The sequence below is a fragment of the Conger conger genome, chromosome 1 (genome assembly GCF_963514075.1).
Source record: "Conger conger chromosome 1, fConCon1.1, whole genome shotgun sequence".
NCBI lineage: Eukaryota > Metazoa > Chordata > Actinopteri > Anguilliformes > Congridae > Conger > Conger conger.
Genome location: NC_083760.1, coordinates 8,256,809 through 8,270,433, shown reverse-complemented (window position 1 = coordinate 8,270,433; position 13,625 = coordinate 8,256,809). Strand labels below are relative to the sequence as shown.

The 13,625-nt window shown below is 43.9% G+C and overlaps 3 protein-coding genes across 3 annotated transcripts in view; 1 reads left to right on the top strand and 2 right to left on the bottom strand.

Moving 5' to 3' along the window:
• The window catches only part of btbd9 (BTB (POZ) domain containing 9), a 12,536-nt gene extending 8,531 nt beyond the window's left edge, over window positions 1-4,005 (bottom strand). The window contains 3 exon segments of the mRNA XM_061258658.1: window positions 596-653; window positions 1,020-1,230; window positions 3,776-4,005. Coding sequence (XP_061114642.1) covers window positions 596-653; window positions 1,020-1,204 — 243 coding nt within the window. The 5' untranslated portion in view covers window positions 1,205-1,230; window positions 3,776-4,005.
• A 1,455-nt stretch (window positions 4,006-5,460) lies between these two features.
• On the bottom strand, window positions 5,461-10,169 carry glo1 (glyoxalase 1). Its single transcript, XM_061252287.1, has 6 exons — window positions 9,969-10,169; window positions 8,500-8,582; window positions 7,500-7,640; window positions 6,857-6,924; window positions 6,220-6,309; window positions 5,461-5,868 (listed from the first exon to the last, which is right to left on the bottom strand). Exons 1-6 carry the CDS (start codon window positions 10,035-10,037, stop codon window positions 5,777-5,779), a joined length of 543 nt encoding a protein of 180 aa, XP_061108271.1. The 5' UTR covers window positions 10,038-10,169; the 3' UTR covers window positions 5,461-5,776.
• A 1,869-nt stretch (window positions 10,170-12,038) lies between these two features.
• On the top strand, window positions 12,039-13,511 carry LOC133125814 (ankyrin repeat domain-containing protein 9-like). Its single transcript, XM_061237475.1, has one exon. The coding sequence runs from the start codon at window positions 12,322-12,324 to the stop codon at window positions 13,165-13,167; it is 846 nt and encodes a 281-aa protein (XP_061093459.1). The 5' UTR covers window positions 12,039-12,321; the 3' UTR covers window positions 13,168-13,511.
• The last annotated feature ends 114 nt before the right edge of the window (window positions 13,512-13,625 follow it).

Here is a 13,625-nt window from a genome sequence, read left to right as displayed (position 1 = left end):
CCCCCAGCTCCCAGCCTAATTACAGCATTACAGCCCAACTGTGTTCATAGAGCAACCCTCACTGAACGGGACTCAAGGGTTTCAGACCTAAGACCTAACCAACTGCATGCCGACACCTGGCTTGATTGACTGTGCCCAGCGCGGTGAAGTAATTTCCCGCCTTGTGAGGTCATACACAGGACAAGTTATGTCATCATTATTTGGGGTCGGGGTTAGCCACACCAGGCACTGAGATGCCAAATATGGAGGTGAGTCTTCTGGGAGAGGTCGATGAAAAGGTACACAAACCTCTCCCCAAACAGCCAAGCACAGCTATAATTGAACAAGCACTAATCAATGCCGTTTGTCAAACAGAACAAATAGGAACCGGCCTCGTCGACTTCAAATTCACAGAGGCAGAGAATGAATGGCATGCAATATGTGCTTCATCGTGATTCATCAATATTTGCTGCCCAAACAGAATCGATTATGTCTGCTTTGGCATTCGGGTGCGGGGCGAAGGCGAGGCGGGGAAGAGACGGAAATGCTGGCCGGCTTCCCGGATCGACACACGGACGCGGGAAGCGGAGTTAATATTCAAGCAAGAACGTCTGACTGAGCCGAACTGCAGCCGGGCGGGGTTTGCCCGCCGGGGCGTGAGCCGGGATACAGCGCTGTCCCGGTGCGGCTAACGCCCGAGACAGACCGACTCATCCCGCTCTCTGGGGCAGCGCAGTATCCCAGCTCACACCGCGGTGTGCAGCTCTCTGGGCTACCTGGAGAGACCCTCAGCGGCGCATGACTGCCTGACTTGAGTTCAGACTCGCTAAATATACAGACGGTAAAGCTACCGTCTACTGAAATTCGAAGCACTCCTCAAACTTGTTTTCCGGAGAAGAGCGTCTGCCAAGTGACACGAATACCAATGCATTCTGGACTCCAGCGCCCGGAGTAAACAGTCGATCCGGGATCGGTTTACCCGACCCCCGGATCCGGAAGCTTCCGTTTTCAGCGGAAGGCAGGCCCTTCGCATCGGTTACCTGAAGTAGTGGCAGCGAGCGGCCAGGATGACCCTGTGCGCGGGGAAGCGCTTCTCCTCCACGATGAAGGTGACGTCGCTGTAGGCCTCCCCGGGCACCAGCGCCCCCAGCTGCTCGGACAGGAGGTGCACGTGGTCGATCTCCGACACGGAGGCCAGCGGCCGCAAAGGATGGCTGTTACTCATGGCCGCCACCGGGGGAGCCCTCACATCTGTCCGAGACGTCAAGAGGAAAATGGAACAGTAGCACATGCAGGCCAATCACAAGGTTCTTTCCCTTCCCTGTCAACCACAGATTACGTGCACATACCTCAACATATTTTTATCAAATCAGTATCTATGCAACTGAGCTGGCTAGTCTGTAAATCGGTCGGTATTAAGTTTCCTAGTCCTAAAAGCTGCTGCCTTCCAGGCTTCACTGAGGGAAGGAAAGCACCTTGGGCAAGAGGCTGAGCTGTCAGCGCTAATTTACGCAGGGCACACTCTTACATCCTAACCCCAGGTCATAGTGACTGTGTGTACAACAGCAACCAGGAAGTAATGCAGAGATCCTAGATAGTCTTACAGCAGGGTTATGAAAAAACTCATTTGTTTGCACACTCTTTCAGTTCAATTCCAAATTCTATTTGATGTCAGAGGGCAGTTTCAAATGGATGTTGTCTTATATTGCCGTTGTTGTTCTGGGGTTTTTTATTCATTTTTTGATATGGAAACGCAATAAAAACAGCTCTTTAAACCGACCCTACCATAACTCGTCTGGTGCGCCTTGGATTCACGCCGTGGCTGCAGCAAATTCGCCCCTATCTTTGCTCATCTTTTTCCTTATCATAATTGTTTTTCGTGGTGGCAAATCAGATAAAATGCAAATGGCACCTCAAATGGTCAGAAATTGCATTACCTGATGTCTTTTTACCTCTTTGTGTATTCCTTTGTCTAAAACTTCTAGAACGGGAACTTTAAAAAAAAATTTTTTTTAGGAAACGGAATTCTTAATTCTTTTCATTTCTATTCTTATTCAGTGTGACTTACAACGTAAGTTCACGTACAAAGACTGACCACTTGTCAACCGCCCTGTTGAACATTATATAAACAAGAACAAGACCAACCTAAAGAAGATAAAACTAAAAATAGCAACAGAAATGTAACACTAAAAACAGAAATAAATAAAATGTCACTGTGCTGCATCATGTACTGTCACTATTCCATTTTACAGAGAGAAGCAGCCGTTTTTTCAGTACCTCTAAATCAGTCTGAACTATGATTTTCTATTTTTCTTTTCTTTTTTATTTGCAGGGGGTTACCAGAGTGGTAGGGTACTTCAGGAGGAAAATGCTCCCAAATCCCTTTTCCAGTACATGTAATGCAATTATCAGTACGAGTTTGATAAGAATACAAATATATTTCATCATAAAAAGAAAATAAGGTATCATCGGTAAAGCTACGGTTTTATATTGCCATTTAATCAGGGAGACCTGTACACCAGCTTGTTAATGCAAACATTTAATCAGCCAATCATGCGGCAGCAAATAAATGCATAAAAGCATGCCGACGTGGTCAAGAGGTTCAGCTGTTGACAGAATGAGGAAGAAATGTGATCTAAGTGACTTTTCAGTCTGTTGAAACAGTTTGCAGAAAATGGTGCGAAAAACACAAAACATCCAAAGAGCAGCAGTTCTGGGGGCAAAAACGGCTTGTTAACGAAGGAGGTCAATGGAGAAGGGCCTGACAGGTAAAAGCTGACAGGAATGCGACAGTAACACAAATGGCCACACATTACAACAGTGGTATGAGGAAATGTGGTATCTGAACACAAATCGCATTCAAACCATGAAAAGTGGATAGGCTACAGCAGCGGAATAAGTCTAATTAAAACATAAGTCCGATAAATAACTAATAAAGCGCTCATTGAGTGTACATAAACTATACCTGTCCGATACCAACACCGGCTGAAGGACTCTGGCTACAGGCCAAAATGTGCCACTCACTGTGCGACGTACTATACGATTACATACGAGACAGTACACCTTCCAGCTAAGTGGCAATACAGTTGCACCAACGAGCAAATACTGCATCTCCGAAAGAAAAAATAAAACTGTAAACTTGCACACAACCTGTCCGTATCACATTTATTGGGTGTTCTGCAGTTTATTTGTTTAAACATAGACAAGAAAGTGTTTTTAAACGCTTATTTCGGAATGCAAGATTGTTAAAATAAGCTCCAAAGACGTCTCGGAAGAACCGAAAGGCCCACTCTGCAACAGGACCTGCAGTGCAGCACTGTAACGTACTGTGCTTTCCGACAGCAGAATCGTGCAGTACAGAGAGGCCCAGTACGGACTGTGCTCAGACAGTGGGCAGGGCAGGTAACTCCGCTGCACGCCATAAAACGGTGGCGAGAGACGTTGCAAGACAACGACTTTGCACAAATACTCCCGATATAATGCAACAGCAATGTTGACTTAGATATGTATATGAGCAGATCATTGCTAAAACTGGTGACTATTTTACGTTACACCGAATTGGTATAGCATCGATTAGCATTAGCTGATACTTCTTACTATACTAAGCTAGCTAGCTAGCATTTGAGCTAGCAGCTCTACTCTGGCAGCAGGTTGGTAAATTAGCCAGTTAGCTCACTAACTAACGTAGGTTACATAATGTTTGCGTTAATATGTGCGGAACAGACTCCTCTCTCCACAGTTCACACAACATCACACCGATAGTGAGCTGTAAGGTAAGACTCCTTCTGCGACATACCAGTGTCTGGACTTGTCCTCTTCTTCGTCAGCTACGAAGTATACCTTTATGTGCTGCGGTCTGGTAAGCTAAATGAAAAAATATTTGCGTTTTTGTCGTGGTTCTATAATTAACAGTAATACGAATTAATATTCAACAAACCGTTGTACGACAAAAATATTCTGCCAGTAACTGAGGGCACAACCCGGATGTTATTTACTGTGCGGACTTTGCTCAAATGAGTGGACGGATCTACTGAGCGCCTCAAGCGGTAAGGAAGTGAAGGGCAGGTAACAGCTTTAATGCAAATAATATTGAACGAATGAAAGGATAGGCTACCATGACCATCACAGTATCCTGTAAATCGGGCTCTGTATCCCAGGTGCTTGAGAGCTCCAGTGTGTGCAGATTTGCTGTTGCTACTCAGCACATAGTTGCAATTAAAGCAGTATTAGATTTGTTGGTGGATTCGGAGGTTGGAGATTGTGAGGAGATATAGTTTGGTCATACTCGTCTAAAATAATGAGTTCACCTTAAATGCTTTCCACGTTCTTTCAGTGAAAACTAGGCCACCCCCACCCATATTATGCTTGGTTCAATATTAATTATTAATAATTGGATCATACAGTATGAAATTGATTCCAGCATGCTACTTCCAAGCATCTCAGGTAGTGTTTCCATGCATACCAAATGTTAATTTGATTATTTTTCTCAGCTTAGCTCCCTAGTGTGTACCTCCCTTTTCTCCCCACAAATGAAATGCAGGTCCACAGTTCTACACAGTGCATACATGACAGTTGTGGATGGCTATACAAACAAAGCATGTTGTGGAAGACCATGTGCACGTGAGGGATGACTTCGAAGTATTCACACCCCTACTTGTATACGATTGTTCGTCAGCAGTTAGATTAAGTTATTCTACCCTGCTATATGATTAAAGATGTGTTGCTTAAGAGTTGATTTCCGCAGGAACATGACAAATATACACATGGCTAGAAATGTATGTATACAGTGATAAGCGTATCGTTTTGACGTAAAACACAGCGTACATGCATCAGAGAGCTTGCGGCTTCGTGATGTCTCTCCATGCTGAATGCAATAGAATGCATGACCACAGCAGTCCTTCTAAACTGAGACTGGATTATTTTCCTTGACGATATACAGTAAACACGGGAATATAGGCATGTACAGTCACGGCTCATCACGTCCATTTCATCATCTAAGGGTGTGTGTTGCATGTGTGGTGGCAGGTGTTGGTATAGCATTTAAATAGGAACATGAGACAGAGGTTAGCTACACATGCTAGCATCAGGCTCTCCAACTGGCACAGTGCTTTCCCAATTACTTACGCAATGAATTGCTTCAAACGGTCAGCTGTCGAGTCAGTCAATGTTGCAGTATATCAGTACTAAAATTACTTCAGCCCACTACTTTCAAGATCACGTCAAGCTGTAGTACTTCAACTACAGCTGCCTTCATATAACCGCTATCAGACAGATTTAGGCTGAATAATTCGACCATGTTGGTCACTAGCATGGGCCCAATATGGGCCCAACATGAGGCGAGGCGTTCTGTGTTCTGTGAAATACAGAAGCGTGCTTGTGAACAGGTTCTTGCTTGAGAACAGGTGCGGTACCCCAGACACACCGTTTCACACAGTGACCGTTTCACATCCGGACAGAAAAGAGGGCAGGACCACAGAGAGGTACCCGAGGCGATTGACTTTACTGCACATCAGTTTGCGTGGGATCAGTGACCATTCAAACAGGAGGGGAGCGGTTGTCGTGCTGACAGCCTGCACAGACCAGCACTGAGCAACACCACTTAAAACACCTGCATCAAACTTAATAACCGACTTTGATTGTCCATTTCTAACGCTTTGCAAATGTCCAGGATTTGGGCAATCCTCTTTCAGCTCTTGTCAATTCCTATAAGGAACTGTAGTGGTTTTCCTGTTGTTTTCACGCCTAGTTTCTCCGTTTAAATCCACACCCTCCCAGCCTCTGGACATCCTCCCTGTCTCTAGGCGGTGATGGAGACCATGTTGTTCGGGCTCAGAATCTCGATCCAGTATCCGTCAGGGTCCTGAATGAAGGCTAGTCCCTTCATTTTACCTGCAACACAGAGAGAGAGAGAGTGTCAGAGTGAGTGAGTGAGTGAGAAAGTGAGTGAGTGAGTGAGTGAGTGAGTGAGTGAGTGAGTGAGTGAGTGAGTGTGAGAGAGAGAGAGTGAGTGAGTGAGTGAGTGAGTGAGTGAGAGAGAGTGAGAGACATTTGTCAGGGACTTGAGCAAACCAGAGGTGTTTTACAATGAGACAAGCTTCAAGCGTGATGAACTTCTGCATGTACAGTACCCCACAGGAGCGCCAACATGTGGGAGGCAATCTTATAATCAGGAGTTGCGGCACTCTGAAATGTCACATTTACATTTCAAACGGAGCGAAAGGGACACTTTAGCGCACTTACCGTCATCGGGCTTCTTGACAAACGTGACGCCTTGCTCTTCAAACATTTTGCAGGCAACGTGCACATCAGGCACCGCGATTCCAATGTGCCCTGACACACACACACACACCCACCACAGACAAAGACAGAGCCCTGGGTAAATGCCAAGTTTCTTCAAATAATCTCTTCCCCTCAAATACACACTGCCTTTTAATGAAGGCCACCCTCAAACACAGGCCTGTGAGATTACTTAACCCTTTGAAGAGTAGGTTTAATTGGAATGCATTTTTCAAAATTCTAAGTCAGTGTTCTAGAACTCCGTTTCTTTCCATTACCAGTCGTGATTGTGACGTCAGCAGTGGAATGTTCAGTTAAGGCCATTCTAATTGCACATTTGTGGCCTCACACCTGAAAGGGTTAAAGTAGCACAACAGCACTGGGATAAGTGAATATGGGAAAGCTCAATGGCTGGAAGATCGATCATTAGTTACCATTAAGCCAAAATCCACCTAAAAATGGCATATACATTTCAACTGTAATAAGGAACATGTAAACAAACAAATAAAATGAATCTGAATACAGATCATACAGAATACTGATGTCAAATCTGACATGACCAGGGGTGATTGAAATGGTCAGAGGAATCGGTCAGACTCACCAAAGCCTCGTGGGTCCGAGTTTCCGTTGTGGTAGGACTGGCTGTCGTCGGACTCTGAGCCCCAGTTGCTGCACAAACGTTCACAGAGCTCACAAATACGGCATTTACCCTGAGACCACTACCAGCTAATCAGATACTTGGTCTAGATAAGAGCGTCTGCTAAATGCCTGTAATGTAATGTAATGCTTCCGTTGTGGTTGGACTTGCTGTTGTCTCACTCCGAGCCCCAGTTAGTGCACAAACGTTCAGAGCTCACAAAGATGGCACCAATGCCCACCAATCAGATGTGTTATTATTTTGACTCAGGATTTACACACAAGTGTACGGCAGTGAGTGACCTCACTGTGTGAGGTCAACGGTCACTCAGACTTATGTAGTATTTTTAAGATACAGATAACTGCAGTGAACCTACTGTGAGCTCAATGGTGGAACAGATTGGTTTATATTTAACACAGTTTATATTAAATGTAGTGATATTGTAGTGAACTCCCTGTGTGAGCTCAATGGTTTCCCATACATGAGCTCGATCATGGTTCAGACATGCACAGTATTTTTAATGCAGTGATTTTAGACAGAACTGACTGTGTGAGAGCGATCGTGGCTCAGACATGCAGTGATGTGCAGTGATGCGCAGTGAACTCACTGCGTCAGCTCAATCGTGGCTCGCCGAGAAAACGTCCAGGCTGTCCTCTCGTTCATCTCCACAGGGATCTCCTTCTTGTCCTCATAACCCAGGAAGTAGAGAGAGAAGCGCATGGAGGGAAAGTCAAACTTCTGCAGTAGCCTGCGAAACAGACACAACAGCCACGTTTACAACCAACAGCCACCGTCTATAGCAGCTCTGAAATTTAGACACTGCTTGCTCACCTGCTACCAACAGTAAAGCTCGAAGAAGTAGAACACATTATAGGTTAGCATTCCCGTTCTCTACAATGCTGAAAAATTGTCAGTGCTGTCCAGTTTTACTGCCTCAATTTCTGGTTTGCAGTATTATGAAACTTATTACTAACCTTATTAACAATTCCTCTGAATTAGAATATGTTTGAATGTGTTTGAATGTTTTATATAACCGCATGACCGCACCTCAGTTTCAATACTGTGGGAGAAATTGTGATCTGCGACATTCATGCCATGTACTCCATTCACATCTAAATTATCCGTGTAAAATGACTGATATCTCCAGCAGGAATGGGGAATCAGAGAGAAGAACACAATAGCCACAATAAGATCCGCACAGCCGCTGAGCCCTTGAGCAAGGCCCTTAACCCTGCATTGCTCCAGGGGAGGATTGTCTCCTGCTTAGTCTAATCAACTGTACCTCACTCTGGATAAGAGCATCTGCCAAATGTCATTAATGTAAAAGAACCCAACGTGAGGGGCATGTCCCCATGAGAAAAAAATAGTACACTCAGCATACTTCATATAAACTTCAGTTATACTTCAAGTATTCTTAACTCTAAAATAGTATACTTCAGAATATGTATCCCCCCCTCACATCTGTCCACTACTACTGTATAAGAGACAGTCAGGTATTGAGCCCAATTAAGCTCTGCGGGTCTGGATGAGCAAATCACAAGCCAGGTAAAGAATGGCAGCCGTCCCTACGCATGGCGTAAATGATGTAGGAGGCGGGCGACACTCACGTCATGCCCAGTACACGCGTGTAGAAGTCCAGGGATTTCACCGGGTCCTTCACCCTCAGCATGGTTTGCTGCATCATGAAGTCCTGCGACGCGTAGACAGCAGTGGGAGGATTTTACACGACATAAATGGACGTCAACAGCGCACAGATGCACGTGAAACATTCCCTAGTTTTGCTCTGGCAAACATTTTCTGCCGTGCAGAATCTTCTCATTTTTTCCCCCACACATAACATAATATCAGAAGAAAATGGCTTGATTGGATTAACAGAATGCGCTCCATGAACCAATAAAGAAATTTGTAATTAGTTGTAAAGTGATGCATCTGGGAATTGGTCAAATTCAGACGTTACTTTCGGTTTTGCTGAGAAAGGCGAGCTTTAACCTGTTGTTGGAAAAAACATTACGATAAAAATAAATTATTAAAAAAATGGCCCTGATGGAGCCAGTCAGTTCAAACCCGTTTTTAACGTGCTAGATAAAGGTCCTAAAAAAAAGTCAAGGGCTCAAAGCCGCAGTAGATAAGTTATATGCCATCTTGTCTGTATTCTGCGCATCTGTGTAAGTTGGACGACATTTTTCTCGGGGTTTAACGTTTGAACTGTCACGTTCCAGGCAAGTTATAACTCGTGAAAGGGCTTTTCCTGGCCTGTATCAACCTCTGCTAAACTGAGACAGGGGCTAGTGAGGTAACTATGTGCAATAAATTCCTGGTTCATAATTCATTGATGTCTAAAACGATATGAACAGTGTAGGCGATTGCATCGACAGCAAATTGTAGCCTATGGTTTGTCTTAGTTAACCTGTCTTTTTTAAGTAAATACTTTTTTTTTTTAAGTTTTACTTTTAGTAAGCTCAACTGTAACCGATTTCCGGCTTAAATTGAATTGATAACTAAGATACAGTTTATGTTTCTTCGCCTGAAACCACCATTTCAAGTTTGAGAATGTGTTCACAAGTCTTGTGAAGTGAACCTCCGAAATGTCAAGGCTAACGTTACGTCCAGAGAATTCTTAGCTCTAACTCAGTGGCGTCCAAACGTCACTAGTAATGCTGGCTTCGATGCGCTAATTAGCTAGTCAATATGCTTTCGATATTGTGCATCAAATCAACTAACATTGCAGTTAATAAACAACTTATAAAACTCGCAGTTGGTTTGCTACCCGCTAGCGAAATCACATCAGATTCTTCAATAGCAAAATACCTGCCAAACCTGTAGTTAGCCAGAGCAGGCTAACTAGCATACTAGCATGCTAACCCCTTTTGCAAAATAGGCGCATGTCGTGAATGCATTGAACATATCTAACATTATCTATCCAGCTTTCTTCCTACGAATGCTGCAAATGAATGGCCTAACTTTTTTCTTTCTGAATGGGTAACGTTAGCTAGCTTAGCGAGTGTGTTGTATGAAATGCAGTCAGAAAGCACTTAGCTAGCTACGTTAAAGGACACACCCAGCAAATTTGTCTAACCTTAGTTATTGTATCTCCATCTTTGCAAGCCGCTTGTACAGCTTCGTCGTCGAGCCCCTTGTCGGTCATTTTCCTAAGCAGGGTGCAGTTGCTGCTGTAGCCGGAGAGACGAACAGGCGGACTGACTGAGCAAAGGCAGCAGGCGTGGTTGTAGTCGACTGTTGGACTGGATAGAAAATCGGCCTTGATCCAAACGGGGCGTGCACCAACGAACTACAAATATGTAGTCATGTGGCACAGCCTACACCTCACATATCGAGGGCAGTCCTCGTAGTTGACAGTCATTGTGTAGCAATACTTGCATGAAGTTCCTTCATTACAAACTCGGAGAAAAAAATACAAAATGTTTGCACTTAGTGACCACATTAAGTATTTATTATACTTTAATTTTTTTGCATATTGGTCTTTGCTGCTGTCGCCAATCCACTTCAAGGTTCAACATTGAACCTGTGTTGAGAGATGCTCTTCTGCACACCACTGTTGCAATGCGTGGCTATTACGCTATTACTGTCACCTTCCTGTCGGCTTGAGCGAGCAATTCTCGCCTCACCTCTCTCATTAACAAGGCACTTTCACCCATAGAACTGCCGCTTACTGGATGCTTTTTGGGTTTGCACCATTTTCTATAAAAATATAGAGACTGTTGTATGCAAAAATCCCAGGAGATCAGCAATTTCTGAAATACACAAACCATCCCTTCTGGCAAGAACAATCATTCCACGATAACAGTCACGTTGATCTTTCCTATTTCCGTTTATTTCATATTCTGATGTTTGGTCTGAACAAAAACTGCATGCTTTTATGCATTGAGTTGCTGCTACATGATTGGATGGTTAGATATTTGTATTAACAAGCTGGTGTACATGTCTGCCAAATAAAGTGGCCACTGACTTGGGCATGGAATAGGGGTAAAAAAGATCCGAGATGTAGGGTGGGGCCCGCCATCAAGATTAACCGGGAGCCAGTGTAGGGGAGAGAGAATAGGTATGATGAGGGCTCGTTTTTGTTAAAAGCCTTGCAGCAGAATTTCCTACTAGCTGCAGGCAGAGGAGGAATGCCCACCTTAGACAAAAGTACAGGCACTTACAGTAATCAATGCAAAATGATACTTGTACTCATTAAATAAACTTTGCCTGCAACTTTGCCTGCATAGGTGTAACTAAATTGAAAGATTTGAAAGTAAATTCCACCCTTTTGGAACTCTGCCAGTTTGTTTTTCACCGCCACAAAAGATTTTAGTTTACGTACGTTACCACTAGATGGCAATACGTCACCTTTGAATAGTACCCAACTAATCCGACAGAAACTGAAGGTATTACAAATAGCTACGAAAGTGTTCAGACATATTATTGCAGTAATACTAGACAACCGATTTCTTTAATAAAGTAATAAAGGTAAGTTTACATTATCAGTCGAGAAAGAGAAGAGCTTATCTGACGTCTATAGGCTACTTACTCCAGTTAATGGTCATGTCATAATCACCTTCTTTGGTTGGATATCCAAATTTATGCGAGTTAGGTAAATAATTTAACCAGAAACAATAAAGTAACCATATCATGAAAGCTACATAATAAGATATATTTATCTGTATGATAATAATCGAATGTGATATAGCCTAACGTGTAGCGTATATAGGCTACCTGAATATTGTACATGCAGAATTGAAATGGTCAGTCCTGATGAGTCCGTACTGGTTTTATTTTCCATCTACTTGCTTCTTTCAGGGTTTATGCCCAAGGCTTCACAGGTAAGAGAATCAAAGCGACAGAAAAGTACCACATATAAAGTGAGAAAATGTTTTTTGTGCACCAAAAGGTTCGTTACCGCTGTAATCACTTAAAAGTGAATCATTTCTTGTGATAGCTTGTGGAGTTGTTACATTTACATTCCACATAAGAACACACATTGCGTTAATTTGCTAGCATTACCGTGAAATCGTTGCAACTGCTGCACAAACACGTAGTTCTGTGACTGCTTAAAAACGTAGCAACGCGATCATGACGCAATAGCAACAATGTAATATAGGCACTTGTTACCATGTAAATGCCCTGCCGTACATGTTTAAATGTCGATGCGACTGTCGTCACTGACCAGTCTGCAGGGAACGGGGAATGTACGTAACGCTCGATACAGGAGGGCACATTCCAAGGAGCTGGCAACTTAATATAGGCGTCATTTTCTTAGGAAAACGCTCTTTCCAAAGGAAACGAAACATAACGCGATCAACAGGGTATTTATAAAGCCGTGGTTTCCTTATCCACTCAGTGCGCAAGCAACTTGGACCGATAACTCCCTCTGTTGGGTTTATGATGTTAAGGAGTCATAGGCTACGAGCAAGTTGACAAGGCACCAAATGGACAACAAAACCAGGCAACACAGATGTCTCCCTTATGTTTACTACCAAGCCATACGGAACCTCCAACCTGTATGGGAACTCGAGGACATGAGGATTATGGAAACGTTTTACTGGGACGCACAGGGACGCGTAGCGTTTACTCCCTCTGAAGCCCTGCTTTACGCCATCGTGCACGATCATCAAGCCTATGCACAATACCTACTGAGGCGCTACTCGGAGAACGCACTGACCGTGCCAAGTCAGTACTTCTACCACGTCCATGCTTCGGTTCCACACTTTATCGTGGCTGTCCGGTACAACAGGAGGGAAATTTTGAAACGCATGCTGCAGATGACGCATCAAGTGCCCACACTCCCAGCCGGTTTAGGGGGAAGGTTCAACCTAGAAGACGGCAAGACCCCTTTGCACCTGGCGTGCGAACTCCTACACTTGGACGCGATAATTCTGTTACTGAGCAACGGAGTCTCACCGCAAGCAGAGGACCGAAATGGAATAACACCGCTGGACATGGTACTATCGCAGCTCAGGGACACCGAGGTCGACTTGGGAAAGAAGAGGCGATGCCTGGATAGTTTGCTTTTGTTCATTCCTGAGTTACGGTTCAAAATGAAGGGCTCTCTCGAAGAAGACCGTGATTACTGGACACAAGTTCTTGGAGAGGACACACTTAACTACCTGATTGGAGGGACTCCGGCTCCACTGTCACTTATCGCTATGCAAAAAGTTATACGTCTCCTACCCTCAGAAACGTTTCTGGAGAGCCTGCAACAGCTCCCCATTCCGCCGTCACTGAAGTCGCTCAGTGTCTCCGGCAATCCCCGGGAGCCACCTCGCACAGCGTAAAAATGACTGTTTACAATATGCAAGTTTAGTTAAACAATGTGTTGAGAACACCAAAAACAGCATTACAAATGCACAGGTGACAAAGCATCGTGTTTATATTAACGTTAACATGGATTTGATCATTGCAATTGAAATGAAACTTGTTTAGAATCAAGTTGGATGGAAACAAGGGGAAGCGTCAAATAAAGGTTACTCTGATGGTATTAACCAATTTTTGAATGTTAAAACGAATGAAACCTGCCATTGTGCCAGTGTCATAGGTTGTTTTGAAAATACACAAGAGGCTACCAGAATTGAAAATCAACACCTTTGCTTGGTGGAGAGAATTATGAGATTAAAATATTACCAAGAACATTGCGGTTTTATACTTTTTCAGATAACGTATTTCTTCTTATTTGGGAGCATTATTACATCACACACTGCTAAACAGCTGATATTCAGACAGGTTCAGGTTACTT